This window comes from Mastigoproctus giganteus, chromosome 12 (genome assembly GCF_048544385.1).
Source record: "Mastigoproctus giganteus isolate SK-2022 chromosome 12, ASM4854438v1, whole genome shotgun sequence".
Taxonomy (NCBI): domain Eukaryota; kingdom Metazoa; phylum Arthropoda; class Arachnida; order Uropygi; family Thelyphonidae; genus Mastigoproctus; species Mastigoproctus giganteus.
Window position 1 is genome coordinate 28,702,256 of NC_143586.1, and position 21,834 is coordinate 28,724,089.

A 21,834-nucleotide genomic window follows, 5' to 3' on the forward strand; every position below is an offset into this window, starting at 1 on the left:
GTCACACGATGAGGCATTGAGTCTACTAGTTTATGAAAGTGTTCCACAAGTATTCCATCCATGCTTGCTGCACCTTTGTCCATAATTCCATCGCATTCCTGGGTGCAGGAACCAAAGATCAAACGGACCTTTCCACAGCATCACAAAGATGCTGCATAGGGTTCATGTCTGGTGAACGGGAACCATTCCATGGTGGTAAAATTTGTGGAATGCTCTTAGAACCATGTTCTAGTCACCACGGCTCTGTGGGGAGGTGCATTGTCCTGCTAGAAGAGCCTATTGCCCTGTGGGTGCACAATGACCATGAAGGGATGCAGATAGTCTGTAACCTGGACCGTTCAGAGATGCATATGATGGGAGTATATGATGAGAGCCTTGTCGATTAATTCGGCCCTGGAAAGATTGTGCAATGCTCAAGGGGTAGAATTTTTTTCAGCCTGGTCTGTACTTGTTAATAGGAGAGACTGCTTTTGCAGGGATGGGATACACTTAAATAGAAAGGGTGCAAGAATATTTGCTGATGCTATCGAGGCAGTGTAATTCAGGGTAATTCAGATGACGGTAATTCAGAGACTGCTGGGAGTCATTGCGGTACAAGTAAATACATGGGTTGTGTTAGGGTAGCTAAGAATAGGAACAGGTGCATGTATACTTGCATGTACACCAATGCTAGGAGTTTGGTAAATAAATTTGATGAATTTGAGGTATTGCTCAGAACATCAAAGGCAGATAATGTTGGGATATCAGAGACATGGTGTCACACAGATATAAGAAATGCAGAACTGGAATTTGGGGAGTACAATGTGTACAGGAAGGATAGACAAGATAGGAAGGGAGGAGGGGTTATACTATTAGTTAAGAAACACATAAAATTCAAGGAAGTGAAGCCAGTCAACATCACTGGACAGTGTAGTGTTGAGTCAGTTTGGTGTGACATAAGCATTGGGAGATCAAAATTGAGAGTAGCAGTGTGTTATAAGCCTAATGACTCTGATGAGTATAATAAGGAACTGTACAGGGAAATAGAGTGGACCAGTAAATCAGAGTCTTATAATGGGGTATTTTAATTTCCCAGATATTGACTGGAATTTGTGGGTTGGTCACTCACACACTAGCAAGGCTTTTGTGGATTTATTGGATGATTGTTTTTTACGTCAGCATGTTTGGGAGGCAACTAGAGGGAGTAATACTCTTGATCTGATTATCAGTAGTAATTCTTCATGCATTAAGAATCTGCAGATAAAGGAACCACTAGGTGGCAGTGATCACAGTGTGCTGAAGTGGGATTTACTCAGAGGTAACTACCATCAGGGGTAAAGGGAAGGGTTTTTGCTTTCTTAAAGGTGACTACGGTGGTCTGAGACAGTATTTAAATTCTATATGGTGGGACCAACTGATGATGTTACCAACAGCAAATTCAAAATGGGAAGCATTCAAAGAATTTATCTTGGAAGCTACTAGGCTTTACATACCAACTAAGAAATATTGTTCAAGGTTTAGGCCTAAATGGATGTCAGATGAACTAATGAGACATATGACAGAGAAGAAAAATGCATGGGATACATATAAATTAATGGGTGACATGGAAGCCTATGATAGATATAAGCTGGTCTGTAACCAAGTCACAAAGGAGATTAGGCAGGCAAAGGCAGATTATGAGAAATCCTTGGCAAAGGATGCAAAAAAAACAACAAAGAGTTCTTTACCTGTGTAAACTCTAGAAGGAAAGGGATGAATCAGATTGGTCACTGAATAGTGATGGTTCAACTGTTGATGATCCTGCTCAGGTGGCTAACAAACTAAATGAGTATTTTGCATCTACATTCACCCATGAGGAGTTATTCAGGGAGGGGAATGCCAGAGGTGAGTTAAACTCTGGCAGTGAGCTGGATGATTTTGTAATAACTGAGAGGAAAGTGGAGGAGAAATTGTTGAAGATAAACATAAAAAAGGCACCCGGGTGAACGGAATCTATCCAGTTATATTAGAGGAGCCAGCAAAGGAAGTAAGAAAACCCTTAGCCATAATTATGAGAGCTTCTTTGGATTCTAGGGGGTACCCATGGACTGAAGATGTGCAAATGTGACCCCAATTCACAAAGGAGGATCAAAGGGCAACACAAGTAATTATAGACCTGTTAGTTTAACTTCTGTTCCAGGAAAATTAAAGGAGGCACTGGTTAAAGAAGCACTTTAGGATCATCTAGACAAGACTTCAGTTATAGCTCAGACACAGCATGGTTTTGTTAAGGGAAAGTCCTGCCTGACCAATTTGATTGGATATTATGATGTGGTCACAAAGGAACTGGATGCAGAGAATAACTTTGATATTATATATTTAGATCTTAGAAAAGCTTTTGATACTGTTGCACATGGAAGACTGCTGCACAAATTGGAGCAGTGTGGCATGGGAGGCAAATTTCTGCTAAGGATAAAGGGATGGTTGAGTGGGAGAAGACAGGGAGTGGTAATCAATGGACACTGCTCATCGTGGACTAATGTTATTAGTGGAGTCCCTCAGGGTTCAGTATTGGGTCCATTGTTGTTTTCTGTATTTATAAATGATATTGATGATGGTATATGAAGCTTTATGTCTAAGTTTGCAGATGATACGAAGGTTGGCAGGGTTGTTAAGGACACTAATGACAGTACGCTGCTGCAACAGGATCTAGAAAAGTTGAGCAGATGGGCTGAGAGGTGGCAAATGAAGTTTAACATTGACAAATGTAAAGTACTACATATGGGAAGCAGCAACTCCAGAGTGACGTATCAACTCTGTGGTACTACACTGACAGTGGTAGAGAACGAAAAGGACCTGGGGGTAATTGTGCAGGCAGATATGAAGTTTTCTGAGCAATGCAGATGGTCTGAAAGAGTAGCTCATAGTGTCTTGTTAGTGATATACAGGAATTTTTCTAGCAGGGATAAGGATGTGTTTATCCCCTTATATAAGGCAATGGTCAGGCCACACCTTGAGTACTGTATACAGGTCTGGAGGCCTCATTTTAAGAAGGATGTAGAGCTGTTGGAACGACTACAGAGAAGGGCAACAAGATTAGTGAATGGAACAAAGGGTTGCTCTTATGAAGAAAGGCTTAAGTTTTGCAAATTGCAGTGTCTGGAGACTAGGCACCTGCGAGGTGATCTGATTGAAGTGTATAAAGCTTTGAATGGTTTGAGCATGCTCAATACTGATGGAATTCTTCCTCTTGCTTAGAATAATCATTTGACAGGGCATAAATTCAAATTGAGAAAAGAGAGATGTAGGATAGATGTGCAGAAGTTTGCCTTTAGCCAGCTGGTGGTTGGTTGGTGGAACAGACTTCCATCCTTTGTTGTGGAAGTTGATAGCCTAAATAAATTTAAGGCTGAGCTGGACAGGTACTTGGAACGAACAGAAGGGTGAAATGGGAGTGTGTGTGTGTGTGTTTTTTTTTTTTTTTGGCTGATGCTGCATAAGCTTGCTTTCTTGCATCATATGCCTCTACTAATGGATCTAGACATACCCTAGGTCCCAACGTGTGCCAGTTGAACATGCCCCAGACCATTACTGACTGTCCACCTGCCTGAACAGTTCCTTGACATGATGGGTGAATTGCTTCGTGTGGTTTCCACCATATATGCACCCTCCTGTCTGCTCAAAATAACTGGAAACAGGACTCGTTAGAACTGAAGACCGATCTCCAGTCATCCAAGGTCCAGTGACGATGTTCTTTCACCCAGTTTAGGTGTAGAGTCCTGTGTCGTAGTGTTAGCAATGGTACTCTGGTGGGTCAGCAGCTTCCATAACCTATTGCAGCTAATGATCACCTGATAGTCTTATTGGAGACGTTTCTGGCACCCCCAACCTCCTTGAAGTTGGTGATGATTTGTGCCACTGTCACTCTCCAGTTGGCTGAAACAATGTGAGGCAGACGTCGACAGCCATGTTCATCCACCACCTTTCTTCCCTCACAGTGCTGTCCCCCATGGGATGTTATTCCAGAAATGGCCTGTTCCTGATAAACTCTTGATACTGTCGAATGAGGTTAGTGCAATTTCTGTACCACCTCTGCAATAGAATGACTCATGTGTCGGGCACTGACTATCATCCCTCTTTCAAAGTCGGTTAACTCACAACATTTATCCATACTGACATCGAATTACCATCTGTGTGAATGCAGTGTACCTATATACCTGCCAAGCAGTGGATTCATCCACTAGTGAGAGGGGTGACAGGTCACGTTGCCCAAGAACCAGGTATCCCATGAATTCTGTCCTTTCAGTGTAGTATTCTAACCAATGATTTTAGGAATACTGTGTCAAAATCAATTGTACTTCCATTACACAGTTGATAATCATCAGCACATGGCATTCATCATTCCTTGCCTCCAAACTAATTTATTTACAAACAGTTATAATGAAAAACTAACTGTGATGAGAAATTATGTATTTGAATCTACAGGTTTCACAATGAATTTGACATTGAAGGAAAAGTGAGATTAGTGTTGTGCATATGCATTTTCTTAAGTAATCTTTAATTTCTCAGTAATCTTTAATTTCTTTAATTAAGTAATTTCTTTAATCTTAAGTAATCTTTAATTTCTCAGTAATCTTTAAATTACAACTTTTGACAAAGTTGTAATTTAAAGATATATTTGTGCTGTTATACAAATTGCAAACAGAGATGGTTGGCATACTGGAACAAAACATGTAAAAACTAAAGGACTGTGGCGCCTCCGTGGCCAGATGGGCTGGAGCAGCAGTGCATAGCACACACTTCTTGATTAGACCGGGGGTTCAAGCCCGTGACCACCAAATACAGAGGATGCGGAAAGGTCAGGGAATGACCACCGCATATCCCTGGAGCAATATGGCCTTAGTTGCTAATGCTCCTAAAAACCAAAAATAACAAACAATAACAATATAACAACTAAAGGACTATGATATGCTTATAATGTCCAGTTCATAATAATTGTCTGCGGCATATGGAAACGACCAGTAACAAAGAAATTTCTAGGAAGTTTGGAGTTGATGAATCAGATGTACACTAGTTTTTGTTTATGAAAAATAAACAGTTGTAGCAGTTTTCATACATAACGCTTTTAGAGTGGCTAAACATAGCAGGCATCCAGAAGCTGATGAACACACTTTATTTTGTGCCTGAAAAAAAGAAATGGTGGAATGTGTGTTAGTCAGGAAATTATTTAGTTAAGTGCATTAAAAATTTCCAGTCATTTTGGGTTTAAAGTTCAGAGTAATTATTAGCTGTTGTGGAAAACTTATACAACAAACTGGCTTCACTCTTTGATTAAAAAACAGTATTAGCAAAAATTGGGTTTTTTTTTTTTTTTGGTTTTTTTCACAACCATATAATTTTGGGGTTGCAGCTTATATTTGGGGATGGCTCATATCTGAACAAATATAATCTTTAAATCTGCATTTTAATTACTGTGTGCTGTTTTAGCAAGAGGCTGTACTGTTTATTCTGATTTTTTAATACTGCATAATTATTAAATTAATTATTTCATTGCAGATTGTTGACAATCAGTTAAATTAAAAATGAAAAAATTTAAAATATTTTTGGCAGTATTCTGTTTATAATTATTTTTATGGTTGTTACATTTTCAGTGTAAGGGAAGTATTAATTATAAATACTTGAACAATTTTCTTAGAATACAAGTGAAATAATTGATATACAACATATTAAAAAATAATAGGGAATTTTTTTTTATTTCACTGTTTTTTTCACTTTCTTTTGAAATCCTTTCATACACTGTTCCTATTCCATTTGCTGAAAACCTTTTTCAGCTTCTCTTAATACATTTAAATTAATAAATGAAATTGTTTCTGATTTAAGGAAGCTAGTCATTAACTTTTTATGTTATCATTTCAGCTTTCTGTAAAGCTTAATGAATCAGTTGATAAAAAAAAGTTAAGTATCCTGGCATTCTCCACAGTCAGAATCACTTAATTTCATTTTAACTATTATGAAAAACTATGTACAGTACCAACAGATAACTATTATGAAAAACTATGTACAGTACCAACAGAAATATTTTAAACTGCAAAAGAATAAGTGCTAACATTAAAGATAAACAGGGTTCAACAAAAACAGTTGAATCTGGCTAAATTCGAAACAGAATTGGATGGTTAATTCAATTATTCAATTATTTCTCATTCAATTATGTGGGAATGAGAATAATATAAATATTCTATTTTATTTTTATTATTTTGGATGATGTAGAAAAGTCCACTACCTTGTATAATTTTGCCTTACTAATACTAACTGTGTGGTGTGACTCAGCTGTTTAACATCTCTTGTGCTTTAATACATCATTTATAACTAATTTAACATACAGATTAAGTTAACCATGCAAAAAATTAAAAGTTTTTTAAATCTTCACAAAGTTTAATTATAAACAAATCACCATGTGACTCAAGTTTAAAATCAAGTCATATGTCATTGTAAAATCAAGTCACATGACGTTGTAGAAGACTTTATTATATTTATTCTGAAAAGATAATAGGATAACTATACCTCTGTCTTTATTTTATGAAAATGCAAGGGCTGTTCCGAAAATACACAAACTGGCAACACTGGTTCGTTGCTATGGAAACGAGTGATGAGTTTGTGGAATGTTTCCCCACCTTTTCTCAGTTAGTTTGTGCAAGTATATCATGTAGTATTCATTTTTGTATTCCTTATAACAGTTTATGTGAAGTATGTTTTATGATGGGGGATGAGAAAGATATTTCATTATTTATTAGACAAAGAATGAATCGTGATTGAATTTTATGTAAAGTTAGGCAAAAGTGTGAAGATACATTTGAGATGATTCAAAAAGCATATGGTGAAGAAGCCTTGGGTAGAATGGCTGTATTTAGATGGTGGAAACATTTTAAGGACGGAAAAAAAGCATATGAGATGAACAAAGAAGCGGGCATCCATCAACCTCAGTGAATGATGAAAACATTGAGGAAGCTGAAACGTTTGCGGCATGTTTCCTCACCTTTTCTTAGTTAGCTTGTGCAAGTGTATCATGTAGTATTCATTTTTGGGTTCTTTATAACAATTTATGTGAAGTGTGTTTTATGATGGGGAATGAGAAAGATATTTCGTTAATTATTACACAAAGAATGAATCGCGATTTAATTTTGTGTAAAGTTAGGCAAAAGTGGGCAGAATACATTTGAGATGATTCAAGAAGCATGTGGTGAAGAAGCCTTGGGCAGAACGGCTATATTTAAATGGTGGAAGCATTTTAAGGACAGGGAAAAAAAGCATACGAGATGAACAAAGAAGTGGGCTTCCATTAACCTCAGTGAACAATGAAAACATTGAAGAAACCGAAACATTTTTGAAAGAAAATAGACATTTATCTGTTCATGATCTGGCAGTTCAGTTGAATGTTGGTGTAGCAAGATGTCATGAAATTGTAAAGACACACCTTAACATGTCACGTGTTTGTGCAAGATGGGTACCGTGCGATCTTACCGCAGAACAAAAAGAACACCGCATTGAACTTTCTCAAGCCTTTATTGAAAAAACTTCGAGTTTTTGGTTCATCAAAAAAAATTGATCTCGATTTTGTTTTTTGACGCCCGTGGAATAATACTGCAGCACTGGATTCCTGAGAAACAAACTGTAAATGGAGAATATTGTGCTAACACATTGTGAGTTCACCTCAAAAGAGAAATACGCAAAAAAAGACTGGAACTGCAACTCAAGAATGGTTTCTTCTTCAAGACTAGGCCACATGTCGCACAACAAGCAATGTCAGCTTTAACGAAAATTAGTGGTCAACTACTAGACCACTCTCCATACAGCCCAGACTTTGCACCATGCGATTTCTGGGCTTTCCCCAAGCCTCAAAAAAGAGTTGAGAGGAAAAAAATTTAACACAAATGGAGAAGTTAAATCTGCCACATCCGCTATCCTGCAATGCCTTTCAGAAAATGGGCTGCAGCACGTGTTTCAGAAGCTAGTGAACCGCTGTAAAAGGTGTATATAATGTGAAGGATGCTATTTCGAAAAGGAGATCCATACCAACCTCCCAAGTGACTCAGACTCAGAGCAATGATCTCTGTCCTCGTATTTTCGGAACAGCCCTCATAGATTGATTTAGAACAGGAAAAGCCAATTATTTTGATGTAGGGTCGTCCTACGTGGGGAAAATTTCAAAATGATTGTGGACTTGGATGAATTGGAAAAATTTACCTCATGGTCCTACAACAGATCTCCATTTTGCCATTCGGCTCTGGATGTTGAGAGGCTTCAGAATCTTTGCCAATTTTTCTGCTAAATGGACTTTGCTATGTATACCCTGAAAAGTGTTTGCCTGATGCGTTCATTATTTAATTTGCCACAAATGAAAACAGTTGTCATACAGACATTCCAGAAGAATAGATGTAATAGACAAATACAGTAAATAAAAACTGTTCTTCAACTTCTGCATAATTTTTGGCAATATATTAATATATCTATTTTAAGTTTCTTATTATTATTTGTCTTAAAATATTGTGTAAGTAAGTCACAACTGGGCCTTCAGCTTTTATACTTCTCGTTACCTACCTGCCTGCCCACTAATGAGAGGCCAAATAGCTTTGAAACAGTGTATGGGTAGTGCCTGGGTGCTGAGTAGTGGATTTTCAATTGAGAATAACTAACTGCAGACTTCTCAGACTAATGGAAAAATGTTAGATATTCAAACTATAGGAGGAAGGCAACTCATTATGTAGGATTTCACAATATGAGATGTTATAATAATGATGCCTAATGTACAAACTTTGGTTTATCATAAAATATGTAATTATTTTGCAATTGCACTAAATAATATCATAGTTTGAATTTTACATGGTTTGAGGCTTTCTGCTTAATATTGTTTAATTTCTTGAAAAAAAGAAAACAGAATCTTATCTTTTAAATGATAAGATTAGCACTGAGCTTCAGAATCCTAATGTGTGAATGCAGTGTACCTATATACGTGCCAAGCAGTGGGTTCCTCCACTAGTGAGAGGGGTGACAGGTCGTTTTATAGGTAAGCTAATTTATCCTAACTTAAACATTTGGTTAGATTAAAAAAAACATTAAAAATATACTATAACATAAGTGATTCTCAACTAATGGGTCATGGCACATCATGATAAATTAAAAATTAACTAAGCTTTTTATGACCATTAAGGGAATCCCAGATGATTTTTAAATTTTGATTTTCTCAAAAAGGTGATAGAAATAGAAAATCAAGAACCACTGACCTAATCTAAAATACATTGGTATAGAATAGAATGGGATGGGATATTTTTGTAATTTTTATTATCCATTGTAACAAGCATTATATCTCATTAATTTATTATTTCAAAATAGCATCTTGGTAATGCATACATTAACTCTTTAGAATGAGATATGATTTACAGTTTGATTGAAGTTAAATTATTTATTTGAAGCAGCTTGTCAAGCTGATTTTCTTATACTGTATCTATTGAAAAAATACATTTTGTCAGTGTATTTATTTTGGAATTTTTTTATTCCAGTTTTGAAGAAAGTAAAACATAGGGTTGTTGAAAATATGAGCTCAACTACTGCAGATGCCTTAGGTCTTAGTAGAGCAATTCTTTGCAATGGTAAGTTAAAACTGACATAGTTTTTTTAATCATCTCCTTTATAAGACCTGTTTGTTAACTATTTATATTTGTTTCTTCAGAACTCCGTAAAAATAAAATTATGAAATAAATATTTGTGAAATAAAATACATGTATATTTGTTTCCACAGCATACATCGTGAATAGTTATGATAATCATGAGTATCGTATCGGATCAAATTATTTCATTATATAATTAGGATAGCATGTTTTGGATAATGGGTTTTTGATCACTTTACTTTAGCCTTGGATTTAAGAGACAAAACAACAGTTTAGGATACTGAATAAATAGTACTTAGAAATGGTCAAGTAACTTTACACAATCATTAATAGTTTATTTGAAGAACAATTTAGGAAAATTAGTGAACTAACGTTTTAGTTAACAGTTCAAGAAATATTGCTTTTTTATTATAAATTTCTCATTTAGTTTCTATATTCTTATAAAAATAAGTTGCTATAGTAGACCTATGTAAAATTGTTGTAATTAACTAAAAAAAAACATCAGAAAATAATTTTTATTTTTTCAGATAAACTTTATTGCAAAATTACTTTTAAAAATAAACTTTTAACTGAAAAATCATGTGATTAATCTTTCTGAATTTCCAAATACTTGTGAGTCTACTTTACAAATTTTAAATCCTAAAGCGTTTCAAAAATGAAATTTAAAAACAGCTGTGATGACATTTAAATTTTAAATGTTATCATAGTTATATTTGAATAAAATGAAATAGTGATTGCTTATATAATTAACTGACTACTGTACTACATTATTCATTTTCAGACAGTTTGGTCAAGAAACTAGAAGAACTTGAAAGGAATGAACAAATGTATAAAGGATTAGCTGAACACACTAAACTTATGTTGAAATCATTTTTTGATGTGTGTCAAGTATATAGAGGTAAATTTATAACATACAACTAAGTTTTTATCATAATTTATTTAAATATTGGAAGTGATAAAAAATGATATCTGAATATTATTCCGATATCTTTTTCTGATATCTCTATCAGAAATGCTGATATTTCTATCAGTATTTTTAATCTATAGAGTGAAAATTTCTATGTAAACTACAATATTTTACCTTTCTCACCTTACAGTAGTGTCTGTTAAATTCAAATTTGGTTTCTGAAGTTGTTAGAATGTTATGAAAAAATTATATAAAAAAAAACCATTAAATGTAATACCATTATTACATTTAATGTAATAACCATAACATTAAATGTAATACCGTTACATACTGTTATTTTTTACCCTTACAAATTGTGGGTAGAAGAGCTTATTTGAATAATTGTGAGTAGAAGAGCTTGAAATTTTTTAAAGTCACATAGTAGCAGTATAAACTCTAACTAAAGCTTATTCGGCATCTCTCAAGTACCTTCACTGGAGGTTCAGTTGAATCTGTACTGATATTTTGATATTCTCAACAGGCTAATGGAAAGTGATGCTGAGGAAAATCAAATCCTTGTCCTTGGCCACCTTCATATGTTTTCCATACCCATCAGTTCTACTAGTTCTGAAAGATGCACCAATCTCAGACTTTAAAGCAAACTGCTTGTCTATTCAGCATACTCCTCACACATTCTGTCTACTGAAACACCAATTTCTGACTTCTAAATTAACTTCAATTTATCGAAATTCTCAGATTTATATGAGATTTATCTCAGATGCCATTATGAAAGAAAAATGGAGATTTAAGTTTTGTACTACAGTGCCTGATGAAAAAATAAAATAGTACTGTAATGGGGAAACTTTACACCATGCTCTTGTTAGCAATACCAAATGAATTACAGTATTGTAAAGCAAGTTCACACAAGAAGAAAATCTCTTCTCATGCTTGAGTTTTGCTAGTAAGTTGGATCCTTTCCTACAGTATATGAATTTGGGCTTGTTTATAATTTCTCCTTACAGCACAACTGTAAACATGACTTAGGTATGGTATTTCAAAAGTTACTTCAATGATCATAAAAGAGAACAAAAATGCTTTATATAGTATATCAGTTTTTCTGTCTGATATTAATAAACAAAATCATGGCCCGGCATCTCATTAGCTAGAAGTTAAATTTGTTTTATTGCAAAAATATTTAAATCAATAATAAGTAATGTCAGACTAAAGCTTTTTGTGACAGAGAAGGAGAGAGACTTTCTAGTTGGCCTTTCCTCTGTACAGACAAAAGACTATTTTGGTGAATATTGTCCATTATTTCCAAAGATAATTAATTGAGGTCAATTAAATCAGGAATTTACTATATTTGTATTGTTCATGTCAAAGAAATACAAGGCTTCGTATTTCTTATACAAACCTCCAATAGAACTTATGGAATTTCACCAAATTTTCTCTAAGGTTCACATTGGCAATCTTGAGGGTGGATAGGCACCATTTCCCCAATACAGTGGACCCCTGCTTTACGATAGGTTTCCTGTATGATCAGATCATTTTACAATGGACTCTCTGTTCACTATACGATATGTGGTAAGCGCCGGTCATCATGATCCATTTGCAAATTGAATTTTAATTCTATTAAACAGCAATTCTGTTTAATAGAATTAAACAGAATTGCTGTTTTATCCACAGACTATAAAAGTAAAGATATCCACAGGCTATAAAAGTAAAGATATAAAGCACAAATTTACTCTAATTACCTTGCCAATTAACAAAATTAAATGATACATGAAACTCAGAAAAATATTTTCCACAAGTTAACAAAATAAAAATAAATTTTAACTGGCATTTTTTTTGTTGTAAAATTTAAAACAGTAAAAAAGATAAGCAATCAATAACGAAGAACATGGCAAGCATAAAATTGCAACTAATGCGCAAATGCAATAAGATCAAGCATGGGCACTGGCAGGATATTTTGCAAGGTGGTGTATTTGGGAATACACCACCTTGCAATTTTTGTTTCACCAACTTATTGAATACATGCAGTATTGCAGTATTTTAATTAAGTCAAGTTTGACTGATTTACGGCCAACCGGGTTAGCCAGGTGGGTAAAGTGCCTGCCTGGCAACCCAAAGGTCATGGGTTTGAATCCCACCTTGGGCTTGGATCAGAGTAAAATGCAAAAACTTTGGGAGGTGCATTATGGCCACAGAAGACGATGCACCAACAACTAACAAAAAAACAAACAAAAAAAGACTAATTTACGTATACAGCTGATCCAACATTTCGCGATCAGTGGAGAGAAAGTACTTGTGTTTTAAAAGAAAGAATTTGTATTGTTTTAATGTTTCAATAAATTAATGAAAATATTAAAAATTGTGTATTACTTTGAAATCCAAAGGTAATCGAAATCCACTTGCATCACCTTGCACCATGCTGCCGGCCCCCGTAAGATCAAGTTTACTACCCATTTATAATACATTGCACTAACAGAAAAGCCCAATAAACTGGAACTGCAAATTGTTTTTATTGTTTTATGGTTGTGATCTCCAAAAATATCACAAAGGCATTCAAAATTGATTCTTATACCCGAACATATGACAACGATGAAAGTATAGTGCATTTTGATGATTTGAATTGGTTTTCTGAAATTTTATTCTATAAAGCTTCTGATTCTACTAACCAGTGACCATGTTAAGAGGTGCCTACTTATTTCACTTTACAATGGGCTTGGCTTATGATTGTCTCCGAACAGACTGTATGGTCCTTCCTCACAGCCAATAGCAGTCTTTGTAAATGTGTTGGCTGCATGTTTTTGCATCCTTTTATCGAAGTGATTTTTTGTGTTGTGCTTTAATCAATATATTAGTTTTAATCAATTTTTTTAATCAATATGTACAATTTCCATTATAAAAACACCTTTTAGAGAGATAAATAGCTTAGTTATATAGCGAAAATTTTAACTTCTGAGGTCTTGGAACAAATCACCAAAAAACAATGTGTTATTGGGTTCACATTGCGATATTTTCATGATACAATGAAAATTGTAAAGTGGGGGTCCACTGTACTAATTTCCAGCCAGATTCCAGAAGCAAGCTTCCTTTGTCCATGAATGGCCTGGCAGTGTTGTTCATTTCCAGTGAGCACATGTGAGAAACACCAGCATGTGCACAGTCATGATTTAGTAACATTCTAAGTTGAATGCAAGGTTTTGTCAATAATAAAAATTGATATCAATTTTTATTATAGACAAATATATATATATACAGGGTGTCTCAAAAATACACGGGATAACTTCAGGAATGAGTTCCTCGTATGTAGACAATAAAATATTTTATATCAACATAGTTCCGGAAATGCTTGGTTTCTGAGTTTTGAAGGTCTGTCTATGACACTTAACTGTTCACATCACCTTATAGTAATTGTTCAAAATGTCCACTTTCTGCCTTGAATACAGGCCTCACATCGACGTCTCATGGACTCGCGAAGACGATGCCAAATTCCTGGCATGTTTCGTATTGTCTCACCTGCCACAATTCGATTGCAGAGAGTTTCCACATCAGCTACCAGAGTCGAATACACCAATGACTTTAAATAGCCCCACAAGAAGAAATCTAGTGGGTTTAAATCAGATGAGTGTGGAGGCCAGGCACTTGGTCCACCACTCTACTTCAGGAGTCGTAGATCTTGGTTGTCCTCTGTCGGCAGCACAAGGTGTAAAGGTCCCATGTTCACAAAGGTGGCGATGGATACCTTCAAATGTTTTCCTGTCCGGATATCTTCGTTCTGGGAACCTTTCATGGTAAAAACTACGAGCCTGCAGAGCATTGCCATACGCCAAACCGTACATAAAGTGCATATCTGCTTGCTTCTGATTTTAATACATGGTCGGAATGGAAAACCACCAGATTCTGTCAGTACCTTGTGATGAAGGACATCACCTGCGTGAGATAAGACATTCCGGTTAATAACTCAGGAACCAAGCATTTCCTGAACTATGTTGATATGAAATATTTTTATTGTCTATATATGAGGAACTCATTCTTGAAGTTATGCCTTGTATTTTTGAGACACCCTGTATATGTGCCAACGTCATGATCTTATTTTTTCTGCTCTGTGCAAGACAAATGTGATAGACTCTGATGCTAAATAATATATACAAAACATCTAATTTTAAAATAATATAGACATACTATATGTACACACATACGTTTACATGTGTGCATTGATGCAGTCATGCTTGTATCCAAATATCGAATACGTTGATAAAATGAAGAATGGCATTCATAGTGCACAATTTTAGATTTTTTTTCTTTTTTTCCTAATAGAGTTACAATTGTAATTGTGCTCTGCACAAATTGCACACCAAGGAAAACTGTAAAAACTGAAATCCTAATAAATTTTAATCTTGAAGCTACCTATAGATAGCTTTCAGTTTAAAATTTATTTAAAAATATGTTTGCACTTAAAAAAATGCATGATTCATAGTCATATCCATTATAGTGTTGAAAGAAAAGACAGCATTTTAAAATTCTAAAGTACAATTTACTTAATTCAAGAATATTAATGGCACAGTTTATGGGGGAGGACTGAGATTGTTATTGCCCGAGGATTAGTTTTCACTTTTTGTCACGTTTTTTTGTATTTGTGTGAGTTTTAATAATTGCAATTGCATGGTGATCAATAAATTTTCTGTTTATATTCCGGCACGACAACCAAGTCAGTAGAGTTTACAATAAATTGTCAATACAAATATTTATTATATGTAGTAATCACGGGCTTGAACCCCGGTCCACTCAAGGAACACGTGCTATGCACTCTCGCTCCTGACCACTCGGCTATGTCAGGCCTATGTTGATTACATATTGATATTCGCCGACTTTTATTTTTCATTAAAATTTGTGTTTATGTAAGGATCAGTAATAATTTTTTAAGCTTATCAAGAGGTTATTGAACACAGAAATTTGGGAAACTCTATCTGTTAAAGAGGAAAAAATTATTTTAAAAGAATATATTTAACCCAGAATCACTTTATAATTAAAATCACGATAGGGTAATAATTTAAGTTCAAGTAAAGTTCGAGTTTAAGTCAGTTTAAATTTAAGTGCATATTGACCATTTCCTAAACAAAACACCAAAATTATAGTTGAACAAAAAAAAATACATGGAAGGAAGTTTAACATGTATTATTTTTAACATGGATTAAGCAGTTTTTGCATTTGGTTTTAGAGCATAAACATAACTTGTATATATTAAAAATGCTACCTCATTTATTTTATAGCATTTGGAGATGTATTTGCTAGTATAGGAGTAAGGGAACCTCAGCCTCGTGCAAGTGAAGTATTTACTCAATTTGGTGAAGCACATCGAACTATAGAAAAGTATGGAATCAAATTGTTAAAAACAGTACGCCCAGTAAGTACTCAAAACAAATGAACATTTATGATTAGTATGAATAATAGTAAATTAGAAGATAACTAGCACACAATATAAAAATATCTCAAAATTTATAGATAGTCAATAATATAGTTGAAATTTATAGATAGTCAATAAAACAAATTAAGTCATTTGTTTAATATTTAGAATTTAAAAAAGTTTTATTGGTAGCCAAATATGGTGGTTATTAATCAAGTGTTCAAAAACTTCATAACATCCAATAATTCAACAATAGATTTGTAATTTTGGTGTCTACAAATACAGTTATTTGTATTAGAGAAGTTAAGATTAAAGTTTATAGCCACAGATTTATAATTACAGGCTAATAAGCCATAATTCTCTAAATCTCTAAAAGATTTAGAGTATTTGTATCTGATTTTATTTTGGCAACCAGAAGGTAATAAAGGACTGTGTGAATTAGTGCAGTCTCTAGTATTAATAAAATCCATAAGTTTTGACTGAAATTTTAAGATAAGAATATAAAAGTCTTTTTGGGGAGTATTACTGTAAGGTAAAAGCCTAAACTTACAAATGCCATTGATTAAATGATAAAGATGAGTATATTTAAAATGAAAAGTTTGGATAAATCTACAAATCTTTTGTATCCTAACTATGGACACATTATTTCTGGGAATCTTGATATTGTACCCCATCCAGAACTCAGAAAGATACTCTTCATCATACTCTATCTATATTTTTATGGCTTCAAATTTAGGTTAACTCCTAAATTTAACTTTTTCTTCTTTAAGAAACAACTCTATAGAGACCTCTTAAACTTTTGTTTCTACTTTGGCATATAAACATAATACACCAGTTGAGGCTTTTCAAATTTAGATTAATAATGTTTTTTCAGACTTTTATATAATTTTTTCCAAAGTGTACTCTAAATTTTCATATAATCCTATTAGATATTAGGATTATATCTAAAGATCAAAACACAATTGCAAGAAATACATGAGCATTTTGTTATTACACGGGTAGACAAAGCCTCCAACAACTATGCCTTTATATGTAAGGATTTCTATATTGATATATTAAACAAAGGAGATTAGGCAGGCAAAGGCAGATTATGAGAAATCCTTGGCAAAGGATGCAAAGAAAAACAGAAAAGAGTTCTTTACCTATTTAAACTCAAGAAGGAAAGGGATGAATCAGATTGGTCCACTGGATGTTGATGGTTCAACAGTTGAGGATCCTGCTCAGGTGGCTAACGATCTAAACGAGTATTTTGCATCTACATTCACACATGAGGAGTTATTCAGGAAGGGGAATGTCGTAGGTGAAGTAAACATTGGCAGTGAGCTAGATGATTTTCTAATAACTGAGAGGAAAGTGGAGGATAAACATAAAAAAGGCACCCGGGGTGGATGGGATCTATCCAGTTATATTAAAGGAGGCAGCAAAGGAAGTAAGCAAATCCCTGGCCATAATTATGAGAGCTTCTTTGGACTCAGGGGAGGTACCCATAGACTGGAGATGTGCAAATGTAACCCCAATTCACAAAGGAGGATCAAAGGCTGACACAAGTAATTATAGACCTGTTAGTTTAACTTCGGTTCCAGGAAAATTAATGGAGGCACTGGTTAAAGAAGCACTGCAGGATCATCTGGACAAGAATTCAGTTATAGCTCAGACACAGCATGGTTTTGTTAAGGGCAGGTCTTGTCTGACCAATTTGATTGGATACTATGATGTAGTCACAAAAGAACTGGATGCAGGGAATAACTTTGATATTTTATATTTGTATCTTAGAGAGGCTTTTGATACTGTTGCACATGGAAGACTGCTGCACAAATTGGAGCAGTGTGGCATTGGAGGCAAATTGCTGCTATGGATAAAGGGATGGTTGAGTGGCAGAAGACAGAGAGTGGTAATCAATGGACACTGCTCAACGTGGACTAATGTTATTAGTGGAGTTCCTCAGGGTTCAGTGTTGGATCCATTGTTGTTTTCTGTATTTATAAATGATATAGATGATGGTATATCAAGCTTAATGTTCAAGTTTTCAGACAATACAAAGGTTGGCAGGGTTGTTAAGGACACTACTGACGCTATGCTGCTGCAACAGGATCTGGAAAGGTTGAGCAGATGGGCTGAGAGGTGGCAAATGAAGTTTAACATTGACAAATGTAAAGTACTACATATGAGAAGCAGTAACCCCAGATCAACGTATCAGCTCTGTGGTACTACGCTGACAGTGGTAGAGAATGAAAAGGACCTGGGGGTAATTGTGCAGGCAGATATGAAGTTCTCTGAGCAGTGCAGACAAGCTGCAAGAGTAGCTCATGGTGTCTTGTCAATGATATACAGGAATTTTTCTAGCAGGGATAGGGATGTGATTATTCCCTTGTATAAGGCATTGGTCAGGTCACACCTTGAGTACTGTATACAGGTCTGGAGGCCTCATTTCAAGAAGGATGTAGAGCTGCTGGAACGAGTACAGAGAAGGGCAACAAGATTAGTGAATGGAACAAAGGGTTGCTCTTATGAAGAAAGGCTTAAGTTTTGCAAATTACAGAGTCTGGAGACTAGTCATCGGCGAGGTGATCTGATAGAGGTGTACAAGGCTTTGAATGGCTTGAGCATGCTCAATGCCGATGGGATTCTTCCTCTTGCTCAGAATAATCACCTGAGAGGGCATAAATTCAAATTGAGGAAGGACGGATGTCGGATAGATGTGCGGAAATTTGCCTTTAGCCAGCGGGCAGTTGGTTTGTGGAATAGACTTCCATCACTTGTTGTTGAAGTTGATAGCCTAAACAAATTTAAGGCTCAGCTGGACAGGTATTTCGAACGAACGGAGGGGTGAAATGGGAGTAGTGGTTGTGCTTTTTTTTTTTTTGGCTGATGCTGAATAAGCTTGCTTTCTTGCATCATATGCCTCTACTAATGCTAATGCTAAACAAAGAGCTACATGACAATGATACTTACTTTTGGTGTCTTCCTCTCCTAACATTATCACTTAAAAATATTAGTTTTTAAATAAGAAATTAAAACTAAATATTAATAATTTTAAATTTCCCTTTGTTTATTTCATTCCAAAGTTTTATAAAACACCTGTCAAATTCAGATTTATTACTTCTTGTAAAACTAGTTATGTTCATCTTCCTGGAATTACATTAGAACAGTTACTTAAATCTGTCTTGGGTATTTTACCTAACAACAAAATTATTCTGAATAATTTACCTGTCTTTGAAATATTAAAATCTAATAAATTACAAGATATTCAAACTTTTGATTTCCATAGTCTCTTTACTAGTATTGATGTGGCTAATTTAAAAACAGTTCTTTTAGAAATTTTCCTTAAATATAATCATGTTATTAATTGTAACATCACTTTTTGGAACAACTTGGTCAATCTTTGTGTCTTTAATAACTATGTTTTTGATGGTTTTCAGGTCTATCAACAGATCAAGGGTACTCTTGTGGATAGCCCTGATTTTTTGTATTCTTGCAGATTTATATCTTTACTGGTCCGAAATTTCTCTTCCTCAAAATATCCTGTTATTTAGTTATATTGATGACCTTTGCATAATCAATTATCTAAACTTTATTAATGATTTTGGCAATTTGTATCCTTGTGAACTTACTATAGAAAAAACTAATTCCTGTAATAACACCACTAATTATTTGGACTTTAACATTAGTTTTGTTAATAATCATACTTTAGTTGATCTTTACAATAAAAGAGACTCAACTTTGAAGCTGTTAATTTTTCCTATTGGTTTTCCAATATTTCTAATGGTATCCACTCTGTCATTGCTTCCCAATGTTTCGAGCCCGTGACCACCAAATATGGAGGATGTGGAAAGGTCAGGTAATGACCACCGCATATCCCCGGAGCAATATGGCCTTAGTTGCTAATGCTCCTAAAAACCAAATAACAAACAAACAAGCTTCCCAGTGTGTGTTAGAATTGCTACCATATGTGATAACTACAATATTGCTATTTCCAACCTTAATTTTTTTTTTTTTTTTTTTTTTGTTTTTCTTAAACTTATTGGCAATTCTTTCCCTTATCTTATTTAAATTATCATTTGCATAAAACCCTTAATCTAATTAACCATAATTTTTTTTTTTTTTTTTCCAAAATCCATTAACTTACTACAGATTTCGCTCCTTTTTTTTTTTTTTTTGTTAGTTGTTGGCGCATCGGCTTCTGTGGCCATAATACACCTCCCAAGGTTTTTGCACTACTCTGATCCAAGCCCGAGGTGGGATTCGAACCCGTGACCTTTGGGTTGCCAGGCAGTCACTTTACCCACCTGGCTAGCCTGGTCAGTTTTATAACTCCTTGTGTGTGTGTGTGTGTGTGTGTGTGTGGGTGTGTGGGTGGGTGTGTGTGTGTGTGTGGTTTGCATTGTACATCTCATTGTGATTTTTCACACACTTTTGGCCTCAGCGTTACTGCCAGGCCAGTCTAAATTTCCCACTTTTTGACTTAATTTGTTTTGAAAATTTTTTCAGATACATAATATTTCCACACTTCATCATATTCTATCTATTTGTCCTACATTATATCTGCTTATGTCTCACTTTATCACCTTATTTTGCATTTTTTACTCTCGGCTTGTACATTATATGTATAGCATACATTTAACAGTTTATGACTACATTTAGTATGTCTCTATGCGATGTATGCATTTTTTTCCCTTTGTTTCTAGTTTTTAAAATTTGTATCACTAGGTGCCACTGTTGTATAACTTTATATTTGTATCTCATTGCAATGCATTATTTAGTTTTGGTTTTGTTTTTGTTTTTTCCTGTGTACAGTTGTTTTGCCACCTTTTCCTCATGTGTCTCTACAATGTAAGTTATTTTTTTTCATTCTTTTACTTTTTTACTTTTAGAAATTTCTAGATTCTGGTTTAAAATTTATTTACAGGTGTCACTGTTGTTTAGTTTTATAGCTATATTTCACTTTTTCTGCAAGCTATTGCTTGCAACTTTACATATCTCAAGTCTCTTACTCTCTTTTAACCCTAGCCTGGTCTGCCCGGTTTTAAGCCTACATTTAACCTCCCACTTTAAAGTTGCGCCCCCCCCCCCCCGACAAAAACTTCGTCGGTGCGAATTTGAGAAAAAATCCACAATAATCCCTCTGGAAATATTAGCGAGTGAATTGCATTATACATTTCAAACATCGCTGTATAGCTTGTCCTTGAACACAAATGAATTACTTTGAGTGACCGCCCTTTTACAGATGTTTTATTGTGGATACTTCCTTCCAGTCAGTAAAATCATCAGTAGTCGTCCTTTATTGTACCTAAAGTAATTCGTTATTTTGGGGGAAACGGTTTTTGCTTCTAATTAATGTAGCACTTTCCAATTTTCGCGAAGTGGATTATTTGAACACAACATACATTAGAAGGTCAGTAAAAGAGTTGATAATTGGTGGGCAGCATTCCGACAATCAAATTTTCTGTTTATATTCCAGGATGACCACACAGTCAGAGATCCCGAAATAGAGAGACAGAATACAAGAAACCGCACCACATTTAGCAGTCACCAACTTGATTGTGTGAAATTGCTCATCTGTCAAAAACCACAGTAGTACAAGAGAAGTGATAGGGAGTAAATCTGTTTTTCAGTGGGGTTTATCTTTTTATTGCAGCTCAGAACAGCATTATGACTGTGGATAGTGAATTTATTCGGCTTCTGTACTAAAACAGAATTTCTCCCTTTGCGATGACATCAAAGTGTAACAAGCAAATATCTTCTAACAATACTTTTTGAGTAGCCCGTGATTCGTAATCTGTTAGCTTTGTATTGTTAGAAAATATTGCAGTTTTGTGAACAATACACATTTAAAGAAACAATCCATTATTCATAGCAGATGATTTTTTTCTTCTTTTGCACACCAGTTTTCGAAGTTTACAATGCTTTCTAAAATAAAT

At 34.8% G+C, this 21,834-nt stretch overlaps 1 protein-coding gene across 2 annotated transcripts in view; it reads left to right on the top strand.

Annotated features, from left to right (window-relative positions):
- The window catches only part of PICK1 (protein interacting with PRKCA 1), a 91,745-nt gene that overhangs the window by 38,235 nt on the left and 31,676 nt on the right, over positions 1–21,834 (top strand). For both annotated transcript variants that reach the window (XM_090386081.1, XM_090386080.1), the window contains 3 exons: positions 9,513–9,602; positions 10,402–10,518; positions 15,783–15,916. In XM_090386081.1, coding sequence (XP_090242207.1) covers positions 9,513–9,602; positions 10,402–10,518; positions 15,783–15,916 — 341 coding nt within the window. The remainder of the gene's footprint in view (positions 1–9,512; positions 9,603–10,401; positions 10,519–15,782; positions 15,917–21,834) is intronic.